Source organism: Anguilla anguilla, chromosome 18 (assembly GCF_013347855.1).
Source record: "Anguilla anguilla isolate fAngAng1 chromosome 18, fAngAng1.pri, whole genome shotgun sequence".
Lineage (NCBI taxonomy): Eukaryota > Metazoa > Chordata > Actinopteri > Anguilliformes > Anguillidae > Anguilla > Anguilla anguilla.
In genome coordinates, this window is record NC_049218.1 from 10,023,842 (window position 1) to 10,043,230 (window position 19,389).

The following is a 19,389-nucleotide window of genomic DNA, read 5'->3' on the forward strand; positions in this document are numbered from 1 at the left end:
GTGAGATTCTCGACTCAGCAACTGACAAACTTTAAAATCGCACACTACCTGTGCCCTTAGGTCCAGAACGAGCGCGCTACACCTTTGCCAGAACCATGGTAATCGACATTGCATTAAAATGTTGCCATTATGCCGTGATCTATAATAACACCGGCTGATTCAGTAAATGAAAACTTTATCTATTTAATATTTGTAAAAAGACTTGTAAAAGCAATATCCTTAACAGTTTATCTTGATTACACCGCCTTGCTGGCTCAATTATTCTCAAATAAATTATTAAAGATGGAAGCCAATCGCAGTAGAATAATGTATAGCTAGTAAGTGATATGGAGTGGTGGTACCGGGTGGTGCTAAATAACTGAACTTCTATCAGTTGCATTTTAGCATGAAATGCATTTATGTTCGGTGCTGACTGTTTCACCCTGCCCGCCACGGTGACAAGGGACACTGTAATTACTGGGAGGACAATGTGAAAATAATGTAAATGCAGGCGTCAAAATGACCCAGCTATTTAATGATTCATGAACTAGCTCTCACCTCTGACTTATCTGCAGGTATTCTGGCCCCAGCTTTGCATAGATGGCTTTCTGAAATAAAGCCATCTATGCAAACTGCTGTTGTACTCTTGAGCACAACAGCAGTTTGTAAGATGATTTTCTACACAAAACATGCCAGCAGTGTCTAAGAACAAAACATTTTGATTAAAAACATTGTGTAAATCCTGCATAAGAGCATATCCTAAGCAAAAAAACAACATAAATGCAACATTTCTGTTCCCAGACCCTTGTGGTGTTATTGAAATTTAGAGAAAATGTTTGACACAATGAGAGGCTAGAAACATACAAGAGACAAATCAATAAGATGTTACATTTTATTATTTATGATATAATGCTCAGTACTGATACAACCAAGTTTACATGCAATAGACTGTTTAAGAGAGTAACACAGAATCAACAGATTTTTCAGACAACAGACACACTACATTTGAGTATGGTAACAAGAGCCGTGTATGGTAGGAATCTTTTTATAAATTCCATGTTTAAATGAAAATAAATTGTTTTGTTGCAGTGATGGTTTCCTTCATTGACCATTTATGGTTTGTATTTGTCCTGTTTGTCTTACAGAAAAATGCTTCATGGGTGTCAGTCATTATGAATCCAAAGAATCCAAACTCATACAAGGTGGGGGCAGAACAGATACAAGAATTCCACAGCCAGGTAAATAAACCTTTTACTTTGACCCCCACCCCCCCTCTCCACCTTACAGAAATTCTCACAGGAAGAAGAAAAAAAACCCATTCATTTCTGTATAACAAATGTATGTCTAAGCTTGGTAATGCACGCAGGGATGTATCAAGCGTTTGCCTATAATCAGTTTTTGCTTTAAGCGTATGGATATGGGACAGGCTTTGAACATGCAAACCAGAATCATCTTTGGTCAGGAGGATCATTGCTTATGGAAAGTTTTGGCAGTAGGAAACACACCTGCTGTCCCACACCATGAAAAAAACCCCAAAAAAACATACAAGACAACCGATTGGATAACAAACTTACACGAGGATGCACAGAACCAGTCACAGAAGGGCATTATCTCTTGTGAAAACTGTGAAAAGACGGGTGGACAGACAAAGAAATGGGGCGTGAGGGCACACATACTTGGCTTCATCCAAACTTCATGATTCCCACTCGCCCCAAGGCACCCCTTCCCTTTGAGGGAAAAATGTGTTCTATAACATTATACAGGACAAAAATAATGCTGCTCATTTCTTTGGGATCCAAATTAGTTCCAAATGAATACATACTGTATATAAAGGATGGTTCATAATTTGTAAATTATACTGTAAAGAAGAATCTAGAAACAGGCTTCCTTTTTATTTTTCTCTTGTGTGGTATACATTCTGGTAACACATTCACACGCAAAATAGGTTTCATTCATTTGGCTAACACTTCCTTTGAGACTGTCCATGACAAAAATGTGCATTTTCTTATTATGGTTGGAAGAAGTTGACCTTACATTGGCTTTTTCCCCACTTTGCGCTTTTTAAACTCTGGTCTGGGGCTACAGTTATATCACTGAACACAGTTCCTTCCTGAAGTCGGTTTTTATACAGACAAGTTTGTAGAAGGAATATTGCAGAAGCATCAACAAAATGAGGGCCTGTGATAGAAAACGGAAAAAGTTATTTAACACAACCCTTGAGAACGCACTGAGTGAAAAACGGAACGCACGAATGAACACATTTCAGAGAAAATGCTAAATATGAACATGAAGGAGGACCTAAAACTCGTCTTTCTCCTCCTCTGGACCTGCAGCCAGGCCCTTCCAACACAGCATACTGGGAGGCTACATGACCCCCCACTGTGGGCAGAGTTACAATGCTGAAAATCGCTGGCTTGTTTTAAGCAATCAACATTACTGCTCTCCAGAGCAAACTGCAACGATCGTTTCAAATCCGTGCCAAATGAGAGCATATGGCTTCTCCACCAATTTTTGGTGTCATGAAGCCTCGTTGTTCACTAACCAAATAAATGCATGGTGGCAGTTAGGGGAAAGTTTCTACTGAAAGATAAGTTTCTACATACAACATTTATCTGCATCGGTGCAGTGCTGTGACTGCAACGCACAAACAGGATTATGCGTGCTCAATTTTCCATGGACGGAGCAATAAGACACAGGAACCCATCAAGGTTTCTTATCAGCAATCTCACAATCCTTTAAAAAGAGACGTGCAACTGATTAACTGCTGGTATCTCAAGCCATTCATTTCTGCCATTCTAGAGAGAAGGGTAACCTAAACGGTGCAATAAAAATATATGAAAAAGTAACTATACATGAGCTGCTATTAAAATACAAACACAAAACCTCATTGTGCAAATCTGTCTGCAGGTTAGAAATGGTTTCCTTCAGTCATCGATTACATCAATGCAATAAGCCTACGCTACATTAATTCTAATCTACACTTCAAAATCAAGAAGTTTAGAACCTTGTTTTGAACAGGCACTAGAAAAGAACCGAAATAATTTATTATTAATCTAGTTGTAAGTTGTGCATAACGAAGGAGCTAATACTTCATGGGGTAACCCTTCACTCAAAGTATAGTTAATACAGGGATATGAGAAAAAGAAATGACTGGATGCAAGGACACACTTGTAACAGCACACAATTCAGCATGCAATTCGGTTCGAACATTGATGGACAGGTGAAGGGGGGGGGATTCTATGCTCTGAAAAGTGTCTGTTTCTCTCACACAGCTGCAGACTAATGCAACATTTTTCATTCCATTAGCACAATCTTCATCTGCCTCGGATATTTTGTGCAAATTAATTCACAAAGAAAAACATTCCTATTCCTTCACCTTATGCTTCCTTCTAAACACTTTCCACTTCCACCCAAAATGTCTGAAATCCACAGCACTGGAGAAAATGAGAGGGACTGGGGCAGTGTTATTATGTGCATTTCAGCAAACACAAAAAACATCATCTGCACTGGACACACAACTGCTTCACTTGCTGACAAAGCCCAATATGGCAGCTCGTACGGTGCAGGGCACCTGGCTGAGCTCTGCCCTGACCTGTGATGCAAATCAATCAGCCTGCTACCCACAATCCTTTGTTGTTTTTGAAATGTGGTTGAATGATTCCTAGATATGTCCTAAGCCATTGTATGGAGATTACCTGTCTTCTGTAACCTGCCTTAAGCACATAAAATGTTAAGACTCTGGTGCCTTGGTTACAGAGCTGCAACACAAAGCATCTCCTGGGCTATATATTAGTTGTGGCATTTCTGTTGCACTGTTTATCAAGACAATTCAACCAGATTGTTTCAGTAAACATTCAGCTATACAAATGTGTACCATGTACAATATAATGTACTTTGCCCAGGATGAGCATCTGCGAAGTTAGTAATATTGATCATTCACTTGGCAGATTACATCACTGTTCTTCTGTTGGTACACTGCCAACAGACTTAAGAATGAATTTGCCAAAAGCTGCTTAAGTCCATAAATAAAGGCCATGAGTTAATAAGACAAGAGTTCCCGCACACCTGCCAATCACAAATGGATCATATTCATTTAGTTGCTAAATTGGTAAGCTTCTAGAAACAAATGGAATTAAACCATTGAATTTTGGATGTGTGGTTGACTAGCCAGGAAGTGTATCTAGCCTGGTCAGGAGTTCAGGGGTTTTTCAGGTCGGATTCATAAACCAAAGCAAAAAGGGGTGAATTGCCAGTCAATCCAAGTAAAATCTGGCCAACTGAAGTTATAGCATTTCAGAAATCATTCACCGGTTTTGAGATTTCAGACTGGAATATTCTACCGGAAGCTTGAGGGTTTCAGCTAATTGTAGGTCTACAGATACAGAGAGCAGGGATTCACTGTAATGTTTAAAATGGCATAACAGAGCAAACATCAGCGCAAAAGACACACTGGTCATGGTTTAAGTCTGTCTAACAAAACTTCAACCACTCTGCCAAGAACAGAAGCATTTGTGGGTGCTGATGCAATACACATACACAAAAAACACAAACACACACACACCCACGCACACAAATGCAACCTCACCTGGCAGCACACAGCACATGGATTAACATCCTACACACTGGGAGTTGATGGTGCAAAATAAAGGACAGTGGGTCTTTATATGTAAGGCACTGAAGACACAAGTACTGAGTGATAGATGGATATAACACCACTTCTTTTCCCCCACGTGCTGTCCGTACTCCCAAGAACATTAACTTCCTGACTTCCTGGACATTTTTGTGCCAAAAAAGGGGGGGGGGGGTAGTGGTGAAAGAGGTAACCCCACCCTGTCCGTGTCTGTCCCTCTCACAAGCTCCTCCCACACATTCGCTAAGACCAAACGTCACATTCCAACTGCAATGGCCGCCCGCAATCACTGGAGGTTTGGAACACTGAAGACGGAGCTGGGCCAGGGTTAGGGATCTTATGAGGTTGTTTCCGATTTTAGGGGCCATTTTCCGATCTCTTCCCCCGGCTCCCTCTCCACGCCGCACGTCCTCAGAGTGAGGGGACCCTCCCGTCCCCGCCTGCCACTCCGGATGATGAGCAGACGTATCTATGAGGCCAGAAGGGGGAGGCAAGCCGTTTGAGAGGAGGGGAGGGGGTTACAGTAGTAGAAGCCAGGGCTCTATGGGCATGGTGGAACATCCCGTGCTTACAGTTTGATGAACGGGCCCTGGTGATAGGCCGGTCTTGGTTTAGGGGAGGAGCAAGAGGAGGAGGCCGAGGATGGGATGGATTCATTCAAGGTGTAGACACTGGATATTGCTACATCCACGATTCCCTGACACAACTCTGGATACAGTTTTCTGGGGAAAAAATATCAAATATATAATATAAAAGCACAGAACACCATACTTCATTTCATGAGTAGAAGTTATTTCAAATGAAGTGTTCCCAGAAATACAAATGCCCCCATTATGATGTGACACAGGGAATTAATTAACATTAATTAACTATTTTTAAAAGAATTATATCTCAAAACCAGGCTCTTGTCGGATATAGGCAAATGACTGGAAGTGAACCCTCGGCGAGCAGGGCTATCTCCGCTCAGACATTGAAATAATATTTGATAAGTGGCAGAATAATTAAATTGAAGGATGATCACAGTGAGGGGGAGAGAGAAAGTAGGAAAGAGAGAACAGGAGAGAGAGGGAAAAGTGCACTCTTCTAAAATGTAGAATTGTGTATATTGGGTGTGTACATGCTGAGTAACTTGTGTTTTTATTACAGACTGAAACAGTGAAATGCAGTGGAAGAGGAGAGGACTCACTGGGCACATGCAGGGGCACCGTTGATTTCGATCAGCCAGACCTTGAAGCTCTCGTCAACCATGAAGTCAAAGCCGAAGAGCTGGAAGCTCTGATAGGACAGGTGCTTGGTGCTGATTGTGGGCTCGATACAGGCCAAGCAGCTCCTGGGACGAGATCGGTCAGAGGAGTTACTCAGAAACAGAGAGCTGAACCAGGCAGAGAAGCACAAAGCCATTAAACAGGTAAAGAACCACCTTCCACACAAAGGGCTCATAATCACACCACTTTCCCCAAATCACTCGATTTTGCTTTCCGTTTATCCATTTCAACCCTCTGAGATGGTCTAGCTGAAGGAATTTTAAGAATTACAATATGTATTTGGACTTTTCTTAGGGAATCAGAGGTTTAAATTGAGCACCAACTGTATGTCAAATAATGGTGGTGGCTAGAACTTCCTCTAGGAACAGAACTTGGTGCCGGAAGTAAATTATTACACATTAATGCAGGTATTGTTGAAAATCCTCCAACAAAGTAAGAGTACAGTGATTATTATATTAAATCCTATTTCCATAGTAATAAATTACATAATTCTGTTCAGCTCATCGTCAGATAATAAATTATAAACCAAATAGCGTCAGGCTCAGTGGTTATATTGATTGCCTGCAGACGTGGGCCAGAACGTTCTGATATTTAATCGCATAATATTCAGTGGCACAGTCGCCCGGTGCACTTCTTCATGTCAGAGTAAAGGAAACCACAGACAACAGGAAGGCCCAGAACATTTAAAAAGGAAACAAGTTAAATGGGTAGCAATTACAGTTTTACAGACTTAACCCCAGTCACAGTATGATTTAAAGATTTTTCTTTTCTTAAACCACCTTTGTTTAGACTGTCTATTTTACCAGCTAGTCTATAATAACCTGGTCTATTTTCTTCCCAAACATGGTTAATTGTCTAGTAGATTCCCCATTGCCTCCCTATTACCATTAAGTCTAACTATAACTACTGTCACTGGGCCTGCCAGTGAAGGACAGGCTCCCCCTCCAAGCTGGATTCCTCCAGAGATGTTTTTTTTTACCTAATTGACTTTTTGGGCATTTAGCCCCAGCTTTTCAAAATTTGTATATTTTCCCGTAAAAAGCACTATATAAATAAGATATGTAATTCATTTTATTATAATGTAAACCAGACAATATGTACTTTATCTAAAATTCTAAAATATGGAATTTATGAAACCTGGAAATATAAAGAAAATATCGAAATGTAATTGAAATAGGGGGACACTGCACCTTATGATCTGTTTGATCTGAGGTAAAATAACCCCCTCGAGGGAAACATTGTGGGAGCCGAGCAGATACTCGCGGAACTCATCGAAGAACATCTCGTTTCCCTCTTCGTATCGGCCGTAGTTTTGGGAGTGCTCCTTCTGGATGCAGTGATTGGTCAGGTGGCTGGTCTTGTCCTGGAAGTCAGAGCTGTTGTAGGGCTCAGAGGACGTTCTCAGCACCCCCTCTTTGTACAGGTAGATGTTGTACTGATGGTCAACCAGCACCCAGCTCCTGCCAAGAACAGAACAGCCGAGTCAACAAACCTTTTTATTTGTTAATTTTATTATTATTATTATTATTATTATTATTATATGTGTTGCTTTGTCAATCGCATGAAAACTTTCCATAAAATAAAACTGGAGAATAGAGCTTATATTAACCTGCTCCATCAGCTTTAGTAAATTACAAGGGAATGTTTCAATTACTGCAGAAAGAGTGCATTATGTTACGATTTTGTACATCTGCTTTTATATTTGACAACTGTAATTACATTATTTGTACCTAGCAATTTAAAGTTTTTCCACACTTTACATTTTACTCATGTGCTTGTGTGTACATCAACATTCAGTATGACGCAATGGAAAACTGTTTGGCAACACATTTGATAAATGATGCCACTAATAATTACACTAGTAATTACAGCAGTACGACACTGCAGCATCCCTGCGACAGCAGCAAGAATGATGAGTCAGCATTTTATATATGCACTTTAATACAGTATAGTTCTAGCAGGAAAGTTGTGAATATTCATAGAGAAGTTCAATATTCATGTTTGAGCTTGTTCAGCATTCAAACACAGCACATGACTGGGCAGAGGTTAGTACTGGCGTCCAGTTCAATGACCTACTGCTCAGCGTTCTTAATCTGACATACCTGATGTCAAATTTGCGATGACCTGGTTCCAGCAGAAGGGGTTTTTCCAGGTATTTCTGAATGACATGGACCTGGCCTTGATTATCAATGTACTCCAGCAACTGATTGGCATCAGAAGATATTAAAATCCCAGCACCTAGAACAGAGTCAATGGAAGACCAGGCAATGAATGCAACATTTGCAGTGATTACTTCCTGAAAATTGACCATTTCTGGATACTCCCTGGAGTTTCACCTTTGGCTCCAGCAGAAGATTTCGCTATCCACACTGATCCCTCCTCGTTTTCCCGCTTTTGGTGATAGGAAGCCAGGAAAACTTCTCTCTCATCCGTTTTCGGGTTACTCTTTAAGTGGCTTATGCCATTTTTGGCTGGGGCCACTGGGGTCTTGAGGTTTGTGGGGTAGATGATGTATGATTCTGGGAACCAGTTGCAGGAATCGGACAGCTCTGGACTGGTCTTGATTAATCTTGGGAAACAAAAACAACTTTTGACTAGAGACGGTGCATAATATGTGTACACGTTTCCTCTCGTCAGACTGGAACAAAACTGAGGTCAGCCTGAGAACTTCTTGCACTGAAGTTAATTAGGTCCAGAAACACACTATTTAACCTTGATTCCACAAAATTTAACTTCAACCTTCATATACAGATCTGGATAGCTGAGAAATGAGTGTGCTTAATTTACTATGGAATAGAAGAAACAGGCCCCCACTATGTGCCTGTCCTGACTCCAGTTGGAGGAGATTAAAGGGACATTAAAGGGATTGACCTTCTCTGATTTTCCCCCAGTCCTATTAACGTCACTATGATTAAGGCTAAAAATGACACTGCATTAAACCTGCAATGAGAACCGCAAAACATGTTATGCGGCACATTAGAATGTCAGGACCAAAAAATTTTCCTAGACTGAGCGTAATACATACTTTACCAAAGACGCTTTACGGCACAACTTGTCGGCTCCTCTGTAATAATTCACCAGCTGCACCAGTCCTGGTTCGTGCCCTGTGGATAATATGCAGAAAAGAAAGAGAGCAAAATGATGCCTCTGGCTGCATATTTAGGCAATTCACTAAATCACAGCGTCTGTATAGCGCACGGTAGCGGAGTAGTCGTGCGCATTCAACAACGGAGGCGTGTTGTGCTTCCGATTAGGAAGACAGAAGATTTTAACCCTTCACACTCCCTCCCCTGGTCAGCATTTGAGGGAAACGGAGGAGTCATGTAAGGTCATTTATCTGCCCCTTAGGATAACATTTAATTCGATAATACGTGCTAACAAGTGGTGGAATGAATAAGTGCGTTTCAATATAACATAGTGCAGAGAAGAACTCCGGATGGATGTGTCGATACGCTAACTGCCAGGTTGCCTAGCTTCCAAGATACTGTCAGCTACATACTAAACATTTCCATAAAGAAAATGCAGTCAATTAGCTAGCTAGCTAGCTCACTTTCGATTTGGGCTGCAGCAATGAGACTTAAGCGGAAACCCAGTGGTCTAGCTACACAGACCGCTGAAAGGCTAATGTGCCTAAGTAATTTAAAAGAGACAGCTACCAAGAAAAGTAAAAGGCAAATGAATGCCTCAATATATAGTTAGCTGTAACAGCTGGCGAGCCAATAAGGTCGATACGATATAATTGCATTTCAGCTAATTCGCCTTCTTTCTGCAATAACAATGCATAGTCTATACATAAAAAAAGGCAAATGGTAATGGAAAGCTATACAAAACTGGTTATCTCCAGATCATTTTCATAGGAGTTGATGAGCTTCGTTCTTACCTAGCCTTCCAAACGGGAGCCTGTTCCTTTCTCCCAGCATCAGGTTGAATCTGGGGTTATCTTTTTTCAGTCTCTTCCAGTGCCCGGTGGAAATCAGGATTTTGGAAACTTCGGCATAGATGCTACTGTTGTCATCTCGGGCGACGAATGTATACATTGGAAGATTCATGCTGCTAGCTATATCAGTTATGTACTAACTTATCAAAGCACTCTGTGTCATGAGTCATTCATTTTTAGCTAGCCAAGTTAGCTAGCTATCTATCCAGTTTGTGCAGGCAGCAATGTTTTGGCCAGCTAGCTTGAACTACTAGTAACATTAAATATCTTATTCCAGCTTCGCACAATGATCGTCCATAAACGGTTAATTTAGTTGTAAAAATGTAAACTGATCCTGGGTTCCCAACAAGCTAGCCAGTTAGCTATGGGTGTGACTGTCCAAGCTAGCAATAAATGCTAGCGAGTTCCTTTCAAAATTATATGTTCGCAGGGTTGCTAGCTGGTTGCTAGCCAGACATTCTCTCAGTAGCTTGTTGAAGTCCTTAAAACAACACCAGTCGGAAGCTTCTTCTGCTACGTTTGCTGTACACAAAAAGGAACCCAAAAAGGTCACTCACTGCAAGTTTTATCGTACAGTGCCTTGCATCGTCTTTGTAATTCCCACGTCTCATGTATCCACCCTAAGCACGGTCTCTCCCCCTTTATTCCCAGCGAGGTCCAGCTGTCAGCCCTCGCCGTCACATGGTCCGTGCAAGCATTAAAAATGTATTGCACTGAATTGTGGGTAGTGTAGTTTGTTTAGACACCGTCTGGTTTTTTGTGCGATGGCACCGGAGGCTGTATGCAAAATTACATTTTTAATATGTAGCTATTCTGAAATTTTAATTTATGTTATATGCATTGGACGTCTATAGAGTTCGCAATACTACTTATAAGCATATGTCTGTTATACTTTCCCAAACAACACGTGAAGCTTCAGTTGTTAAATTCGGCTTGGGGGATATCTACATCAGTGAAATGTGTTTTTTAGAAAATGCCAAACTAATGTTGTAAAGCAACAGTTACACAGCCTCCAGTCTGCTGTAGAGCCTATTGCATGTCTCAGCAAATATCCCATTAAAAGCACTATAAACAAAATGTAAACGCAGACACATTCTTACATTATAGCACAGCTCTTTGTGATCATCTAATGCCCACTTACGTTGATGGTAGTATGAAGTTTCTGTATGCGTGAAGGATACGCTCATCTTTCATAATTTATGTGTAGTTGAGGCAATGTTCGAATCGTCTTACAGGGTTGCTATGGTACACAGAGCAGCCATCGTCACAGTTCCTTACAGTGAATGAAAAGCTATTGCGCTCAGATTGGGAACTTCTCATAGCGATGTCAATCCACCGGCTATAGATGGTTTTAGAGACATTATTTTTGGACCGGGGCTGTGAGAATAAAACGTGATTTTATTTATGACTTTTTTGCAGTCTTCCTTTAGGAATTTGAAGTAAGTTTAGTTTTATTACGGCATTTTCTGTACATGTGTGCAACCTTTATGCGTTGGTGTTCTTTGAATAAATGCAGCCTAATTGTTTTAGTAATAGGATATACCTAATGTATAATATTGCATCACATGAATATTTTTAGTCACTACTAAAATAACAGAATTTGATGTGTTGTGTTACTTAAAGATGTGTTGTCACAGTGTGTTGTGTTTTGGGTTTTTTTGCATTATTTGTCAATGCAAAAATAAATAAGGCAAGATAATTTTCTGACTGAGCATAACAAAGTCAAATTAAATGTTATTTAATTGTATGGATTTGACGTTATTCCTGTGGTGCAAGGCTTCAGAACCAATGGATGTTTCTACCATACACACATCACTGCTACGGGCTAATATCCAGATTCCTCTTTGGCAGGGATGGTGTCCTTTTTGGAGCATGGCCTGCCTGACCTCATTAAGACAAAGTCCATTGAAAGGGTGGTGGCACCTGTTGTGACCCACCTGTGCCACCTGGTGCTAATCTGTGAGAGTGGGGAGGTGTCTGATCAGTTTGCCACACTGGAGGGAGCAGCAGAGGGTGTGGCAAAGGCATCGAAGAACATGGCTGCCCTCGCTTCCAAGTGAGCCTCTTGATTTTACAGTGAGACCTGCCACTCGAGCAACTTGCTGTAGATTGGACTCTATCCTTATTATTTTTCCCTGTTGTTGCTAGTGGGTGATATTTCTTTTGCACTTCTACTGAAATGCCATGATAACTGCTGAGTATAAACCATGTGAATTTTACTTCAGCTTACCCCGCCATAACACAAATCAACAATATAAGCCCACTTTCTTCCAGCGAGTTTGAACACACTGGTTATAAAGTTGACTTTTTATTAATAAGCTACCAAGCAAAGAACCCAGTTGGTGCTCTATGGGTTACAGAAAGTGGAAACCTGAAAGCCTGTCAGTTTGTTTGGATAAACTGGCATTTTCCATGAAGGAGGATGAAATCTGGGCTGTGTACCCACTAAACCAGCCAAAATCAAACCTATATATATATACATTTTGAAAGATATTCAGCCCAAGTGTATAGCTTGGTAATGTGTATAGCTTGTATTTTATTTTTTTTTTTATTTTTTTTTTTTCTCCTGTATTGTGTTACTTGTTAATCGTACTACTCTACGTGCCTCTGCAATTGCCCCTGGGGGACAAATAAAGTGATTTGAATTGAATTGAACTGACAAGTCCCATAGTATTCCATTCAATTCCAATTACCCTGTCATATTGCATCCGGGCACATTCCAGTGGTCCCAGTGACCTATTTTTGGCACTGGAAAACATGGCTGCCGTGAAGCACAAAGAAGGGGCACCTGAAAGAGCAACTCCATGTCTGTTTCACATTTACCAGGCTCGCTGCAGAATCAGATGATGATGTCATGAAGGCAGAGATGGAACCAGTGGTGGCTTCCATGAAGCTGTCGGGTCAGCACATGCTGCTGGCTGCCCAAAAGCTCAGCATCCAACCCCAGCTTGCTGATCACAGAGATGAACTTATTTCCTGCACTCAAAATGTCTTGCTCGGACTGCTTAAGGTACTGACAATGATTGTTCTTGTTTTTGGCAGTTTTCTGTTTGTTTTGATGAGAAAAGCTATAGCATTTGCATTCACATATTGGTTAGAATGGATATTTGTTGATTTCAAGAGGACAGCTGCCTGTGATGCCTGGCACCAGTATGGAATAGTACTTAGTTTTGTGCTCATTACAGGTAACAAATGAAATGGTAATATGTAAAACATAAAAATTATGTTTTTTTTTTCTGCAGATCCTATTAGTGGAGGACGATGCCATTGTCAGGAAGATAGTCACATCAGTTCACTTGCTCCTAGACTGCTTGTCCCAGCTGGAGGGGGCCCCAGACATCCCTTCCTTACTGAGGGCCTTTCGGGGCTTCTCAGAGGCCCTTCTGCTGCTCAACGACCTGGCGGAGAGGAGAGCCAAAGACCTGCGGGATCCCGGGCAGCAAGAGCATGTACTCACCTCCCTGGACACCCTGAAGAAATGTGTCTCCATGTTGCACACGGCACTGTGCACCACCATCAGACACCCCCAAAGCGAGCAGGCTCAGGCTGCCAAGAAGTACGTAATGGATCTGGTGGACTCCACCATCAATGGGCTCCTATTGACGCTGAAGAGCAGCTGCCGCGGAAGTCTCTCAGGCCCCACCGGAGGCTACACTGATAAGCTACAGGTTTTGCTCGGGCTGTTGTCCATCCCTGAGCATTCTGCAATTAGAGAGAGCAACTTTGACAGCTTGCTGGGAGACCTGGTGATCCACTGCATGGTGGTGGCCAACACCTCAAGGAAATTCATCCAGTCGACTGTCGTAAACCGTTGCCGCTGCGTCCTCCGACTCTGGTTGGAGATATCTCAGCAGGCAAAGCTCTCGGGAAGTTCATCTGACCACACACAGCAAACACAGAAGGACCTGGAAGACAAATGTACCTATCTGATGCAGCAGCTGCTGAAGCTTAATGACAGCATAGTGATGGCCGTTCTGTACCAGGCCCTGGACGTGTTTGTTATAGCAACAGCCCCATTTGATAAACTATTAAACATTGCCAGCAGGTCACCAGAAAGCATTAAGCCCCTGCTCATTGCATTCCTATCTCATGCAGACCGAATGGTCCAAGTCGCCAGCTTCATTTCGAGTCTGTCCACAGACCTCAAGTGCATTGAGAATGTAGAGAGCTCCAGGGCATGCCTGATAAGGCTGAAGGGTGTTGTAGTGCCACTTGTACAGGAGTGTGGTATGGGCAGCCCCCCCTCTGGGGCTCTGGAAAGGCTCCAAGATATTCACCAGCGATGGGCAGAGGAGACCAGCCAGCTAATAGACTTTCTCAATGACATCCTGGACGTGAAGGCACTTACTAGCCTCGCCCTTCAGGAGATGGCAGAAGACTATAGTGGCTGTGAGAGAGCATTTAAAGCCCAAAGTCCCAACCATTTTATTGAGCATGCCACTAACCTCATGGGTCATATGAACCACATGGTTAGATCTGTGAAGAGGCACGTTGACCGAAGCGATAACCCAATCTTTCGAAATGGGCTTCTGGTGCTGGTGAAGCAGGTGGAAGCTTCAATAGCCGAGGTAACCACATGTGTGGAGCGCCTCCATTTGGAGCTTGGGTGGGACATGGAAACATTTTCAGGATTTTTGCAGAAGTTTTCAAAGGCAGTTGAGCGGTTTCACACTTTAAGGGAAGGGTTGGATGGCCTGCAACACCCACACCTCCTCAGTCCCTTGCGAGATGAAGCTCGTCATCCTTCAATCTCACGGCCCATGCATGTGTCAGAGGAGCCTGAGGGCTCCAACTTGGATCACGATGAAGGCCCTGAGTTTTTATCTCTTGGAACCGAAAAAATAAGTACATCCAGTCCATGTTGTGCACAGCATGTAGAGAAAGACCCTGACAAACCGCCACTGTTGAGCGACAGCAACACTGGTGAATCAGGGGAAATGGAATTTGTCAGTGAGGTGAAACCCACTCATATACTTAAGGATGTTGACTTGTTACCCTTGCTGTATGAAGTCCTAAAGGCAACCAAAGAGAAAGACGTAACATCTCTCAGTGTGGCTTGCACAAAAGTCCTTGAGCTCTCCAACAGCTACATACAGGCCGCCAAAGAGGCTGATGCTATCATCAATGACATTGAGGGTCAGAGGCTGGAGGGACTGCGGTTAGAAGTGGTGGGCCTCACATCAATGCTGGTGCAAACTGCACAGGAGAGTGCTATGGGGGCCGCGATGAGCACAGACCACATCTACAAATACGCGACGCTATTCTCCGATAACATTAGCAACATGCGCCAGATCCTGCTGCCCGCCGCTGGCACCTGGTACCACGCAGCCTGTGCCATGTTCCAGGGTGGATCTCAGATTGGAAATACAGCACAGCAGCTGAGTGAGGTGATGCAACTGTGCTCAGATGTTGTGCAGCTGGTCACATCATCAGAGATTGTGGCAAGAGGTGAACATCAAGAGAGCATCACCGTGCTGCACAGTAAACTGAAGAAAGCTCAGACCAGCACTAAACATCTGGCCGAACTGGCATCATCTGTACCAGTCACACCCGATAAACTGGAGGGTCCTTGCATCCTTTGGGCCCTGTCTGTACAGGTATTGTTGAATTCACTAGATAAGATCTTGGGTGGTGTGGCATATGGTGGAACAGAACAGGCTGTCAGACGTTTGACAAGTCCACAGAAAAGAATGGGGGTAATATCAGAGAATTCTCTGAGGGTCCAGGAAGCAGCCAGACTGACTTCTTCAATTTGTAAAAACAGCAATGGTGTTACGAAGATGAGAGGTCTTCAGGAGGAGGTGAAGGCCCTCACAGAGGCCTACCTTCAGGTAACTGACAACCTCAATACTGTGCCCCTCTCTGATATCCATCAGCTGGCAAAGTCCGAACTCTTACAGAGGCAGCTGCTTGTCAAGATGAAGGTGCTGTCTGGTCTTGTCAGTAGGTTTAACAAGGACTACTCTGCCACACTTCAAAACATCATCCGCTTGGCAGTTTTGGTGTGCACAGACAGTGAGAGCCCTGAAAAGATCAAGGAGGTAAAGGCGAAATTTGAGAGGGATGCAGAATCTCTTTTAACTAATGTGAAAGCAGCCTGTCAGAACATTCAAGACTGCCTCAATTACATTAGGAATCCCAGGGTTCGAGCTAACCTAAGGTCTATTAATGAGCATCTGTCCTTTCAGATATCTGACATTGTGTGCAGGGCCAGGCAAATGGTGGAAACCCAGGACTTGGATGACATGCACAGTCTGGAAATTCAGATAGAACATTGGTCAGCTAAGGCTCACTTCCTTGTGGAAGAGATGGACATGGTGGAAGGTGTTCACCAGGCTACCAAACAGCAGGTCAAACTCTATCTGCAGGGCAGGGAGGCCGATGATGCCCAAAACATCCTCTTAAAATTTCTGCCAACTCAGAAGGAGACTACATGTCCACCTGATCCAGTCATAGCTTCCTGGGAGGAAAACCATCCTAATATGAACACAAAAACCTCCGAACAGGATACTCAGAAGCCTCCTATGCCTAATCAGGAGCTAAAGAGGGTAATACAGCGTTTCCGGTTTCAACTTTGTAACAAACGACATTAGGAAAAATGGTACTGTTCTGCCCATCTTGAGTCATCGCACAACACCTGTATTTTTTTGTAATTCACCTGTTTATTTTTGAACAGTGCCTTTGGATGTTTAGCTAAATACTGAACTCATTTGTAATACTGCCATGGTTGAACAAACAAATCTAATTTTGGTATTAGCTATAATCCCATGCATGTATGAAAAATTGGCTAGTTCAGCATTAGATAAATTAAATCAAATCCTGTCAACAACTGATTGGCACTACTCTACTTGGCAGTTGTACTGGTCAAAAGGACCTGTTGCATATATTGTTCCCTCAACATTTTAGTGACAGAAGGCAAAGTTAGCTGGAAATTCTTGAACTATGATTGAAGATTGGGGACTGCCTGGTAGGCTATGAGAACTCAATACGCTTTTGTATATTTGAATGCATGTGTGCCTGTGTGTATTTTTGTAATCTGTGTACGTACATATGTGTGGTTGTGCAAAAATACACAAATTTCAGTTTTGTTCCTTAGGGTGGCACTGGGCTCACTGCCAGCAGGGGGGCACCCTCCCTCACCTACACTTCCCTCTTCCTGAAGAGAGAGACAGACAAGTGGGACGCACAGAACAACCATGTCATCCAGGTGACCAGAGCCATGGCTGAGAAGATCTACCACATGACCCAGTACTTGCGCAGGAGAGGGCCCATACAGGTACAGAGAGAAAGAGTGTGTGTGTGTCTCTCTTTATCTAGCCACCTAATCACCTAACCATCCCCTTGCTTAATTGGCTTAATACGTTAACACCCCCCCCCCCTTCCCCCAACTCAGCTAATGTGTGGTGATCGCTCTAGTACAGAACAGCTGACGCGCATAACCATTGTGGATGCTGTACACTAGTGATAATTATAGTGTTTCTTCTCTTCACTGTAAATTGTTTTAAGATCATTGAAAAGTACAACATAGATGCAATTCATTATCATTACCTGTATTATTAGTAGTATTTAATAATTTCCTTGACAGAGCAAAGAGGTGTTCGTCACCACAGCCAAAGATATAGTGTCCAGTTGCCGGATCGTGACTCAGTTTGTCAGGGTCATTGCTGACCACTCCCTGAATGAGCGCAGTAGGGAGGACCTCTGTCTCATAGTGGAGAAGATTCTCACCACCACCAACCAGCTCACTATTATCTCCAGGTATGACATTTATTTATTTTATTTATTTATTAACCTTTATTTACACAGAGAACTGTGGGTCTTTTTCAATGGAGCCCTAATTACAAAAAAATAATAAAACAGTCTAACAGACAAAAGTTAAAGGTTCCAAGAGATAAAATGAATATATAAAAATAAAACATCATCATGCTGCAGCCTTTCAACCTCTTAAGCCCAGTGACTAATTAAAATGATGGAACATTAACTTTCAGCCATTGGCTATGACTGTTGCCACCTCCAGACAAACACGTAGCTCCTAATGTTCTATGCTGCCAGAAACAGAAACAAGCTTCCAGTTAGCATGAATTATGTCTCGCAGCTATCATGGGAGGCTAAATGGGAATCAGGACATCCTGCAATTCTTCATCCTGACTGCACTGGAAAGGCCCACTGTTCCCATTCCCAGGGTGACTGATCATTGCCCTGGCAACAGTGGAACACAGAGACAACTGGCCCCAGATTACAGTAGTTACATGTATTGATACTATACGGTTGACAAATAACTGTACAAATTCATATACTACAGATATATGCCTTTTGCAGACAGATTTTGACCATGGTTGGTGGTGAGCAAATTAATTTTCTCAGCTCGTTTGACATTGTTCACATTGTAACTGTCACTTTGCAGGGTTATGACTAAGACATTCAGTGCAGGGTAAGAACGTGTTGAAATTTTCATGACTTCATCATAACCCAAGCAATTAGTGCTAATGATGTGGAAAAATACAGTCTGTTCAATGTTAAGATATAAAGGATTGACCATAAAATAAAGGAGTCGTTTGGTAGAGCTGGTAGCGAACACCCCTCGTCACGTCCCTTTGTTCCCCCAGTGTGAATGCCTTGACCCCTGGTAGTAAGTCCTCAGATGAAATCCTGGTGAAGAATGCCCAGAACCTGCTGTTGATCATCCTGCAGGGAGTGCAAGCAGCTGAGACAGCCTGTATTAAGGTGAGACCCTCATGACCTGAGACACCACCAGGGATTATTTTTTGAAGGTCTTTTGAATCGTCCTAACTCACCCCCCCCCCCCCCCCCCCCAATACGACACTGCTGCTCATGACTGCCTGCATCAACGTGAGACCCTCTGTTGTATAGAATGACTTGTACACCCTCAATGCACAGTTGGACAAAAGGATTAAAAAAAAAAATTTTTTTTAAACATTACACAGAACTGAGAAACTTTTCACTGCATATGTGCCCCCATTTGCTGTTAAGTCTTTCAGAACCAAGACACACATCTTCATGAGGTTGCTGGAAGCCCACATCAACATTGACTATACAGATAGAGGGAGGACCCGTCTGCCTGACTTGTATGGATTGTCATGTACTAGCTGGGCTGACATCGGCTAACAGGAGATGGCTCACATCAGCTCACTTCACCAGTGACAGATGACTTTCATCTTTTTTTGTCCAATCAGGGACTGAGACAGCCAGAGCCTAACTCGGATGGAGCTGAGGCAGCGGCTCTGTGCCTCCAGTGGAGAAGGAATCTTCAGATTCACCGGGCCCAGCAGAACTCCAACCCAGACACCGATGACCTCGGCCTCCGAAAGACGTCCCTGCACCCACCCGCGCCCAGCCTGGCCCCTCCCATTCAAATTCAGGGGACCCTCAAGTGGCCATCATGATGTCGTGACGACCTTGCGTAAGAAGGATATCACTGACGGTGCTATACACCCATAATGCCTCTGTGGATTTACTGTAACCATTAGACGAAAAATCATCTGTAATGCGGCTGCAGCCCTTCTAAGACACTCGATTCCACTGCAGCACTTCTCTGGCAAACTGGGGCTCCACAGGCT

The 19,389-nt window shown here is 42.9% G+C and overlaps 2 protein-coding genes across 4 annotated transcripts; one reads left to right on the forward strand and one right to left on the reverse strand.

Annotated features, from left to right (window-relative positions):
• Positions 1 to 857: 857 nt before the first annotated feature.
• On the reverse strand, positions 858 to 10,495 carry ttl (tubulin tyrosine ligase). Its single transcript, XM_035399500.1, has 8 exons — positions 9,755 to 10,495; positions 8,900 to 8,978; positions 8,211 to 8,443; positions 7,977 to 8,112; positions 7,065 to 7,334; positions 5,796 to 5,939; positions 5,182 to 5,331; positions 858 to 5,078 (listed from the first exon to the last, which is right to left on the reverse strand). Exons 1-8 carry the CDS (start codon positions 9,921 to 9,923, stop codon positions 5,021 to 5,023), a joined length of 1,239 nt encoding a protein of 412 aa, XP_035255391.1. The 5' UTR covers positions 9,924 to 10,495; the 3' UTR covers positions 858 to 5,020.
• On the forward strand, positions 5,938 to 19,260 carry LOC118217594 (catenin alpha). 3 transcript variants are annotated; one of them, XM_035399490.1, is made up of 9 exons: positions 5,938 to 6,017; positions 10,463 to 10,516; positions 11,663 to 11,867; positions 12,638 to 12,821; positions 13,054 to 16,359; positions 16,908 to 17,087; positions 17,397 to 17,569; positions 18,418 to 18,535; positions 19,006 to 19,260. In XM_035399490.1, exons 3-9 carry the CDS (start codon positions 11,665 to 11,667, stop codon positions 19,213 to 19,215), a joined length of 4,374 nt encoding a protein of 1,457 aa, XP_035255381.1. In that variant the 5' UTR covers positions 5,938 to 6,017; positions 10,463 to 10,516; positions 11,663 to 11,664; the 3' UTR covers positions 19,216 to 19,260. The 3 variants fall into 3 exon arrangements, with proteins under 3 accessions (XP_035255381.1, XP_035255379.1, XP_035255380.1); XM_035399488.1 differs by lacking the exon at positions 10,463 to 10,516; XM_035399489.1 differs by lacking the exons at positions 5,938 to 6,017; positions 10,463 to 10,516 and adding an exon at positions 11,109 to 11,250.
• The last annotated feature ends 129 nt before the right edge of the window (positions 19,261 to 19,389 follow it).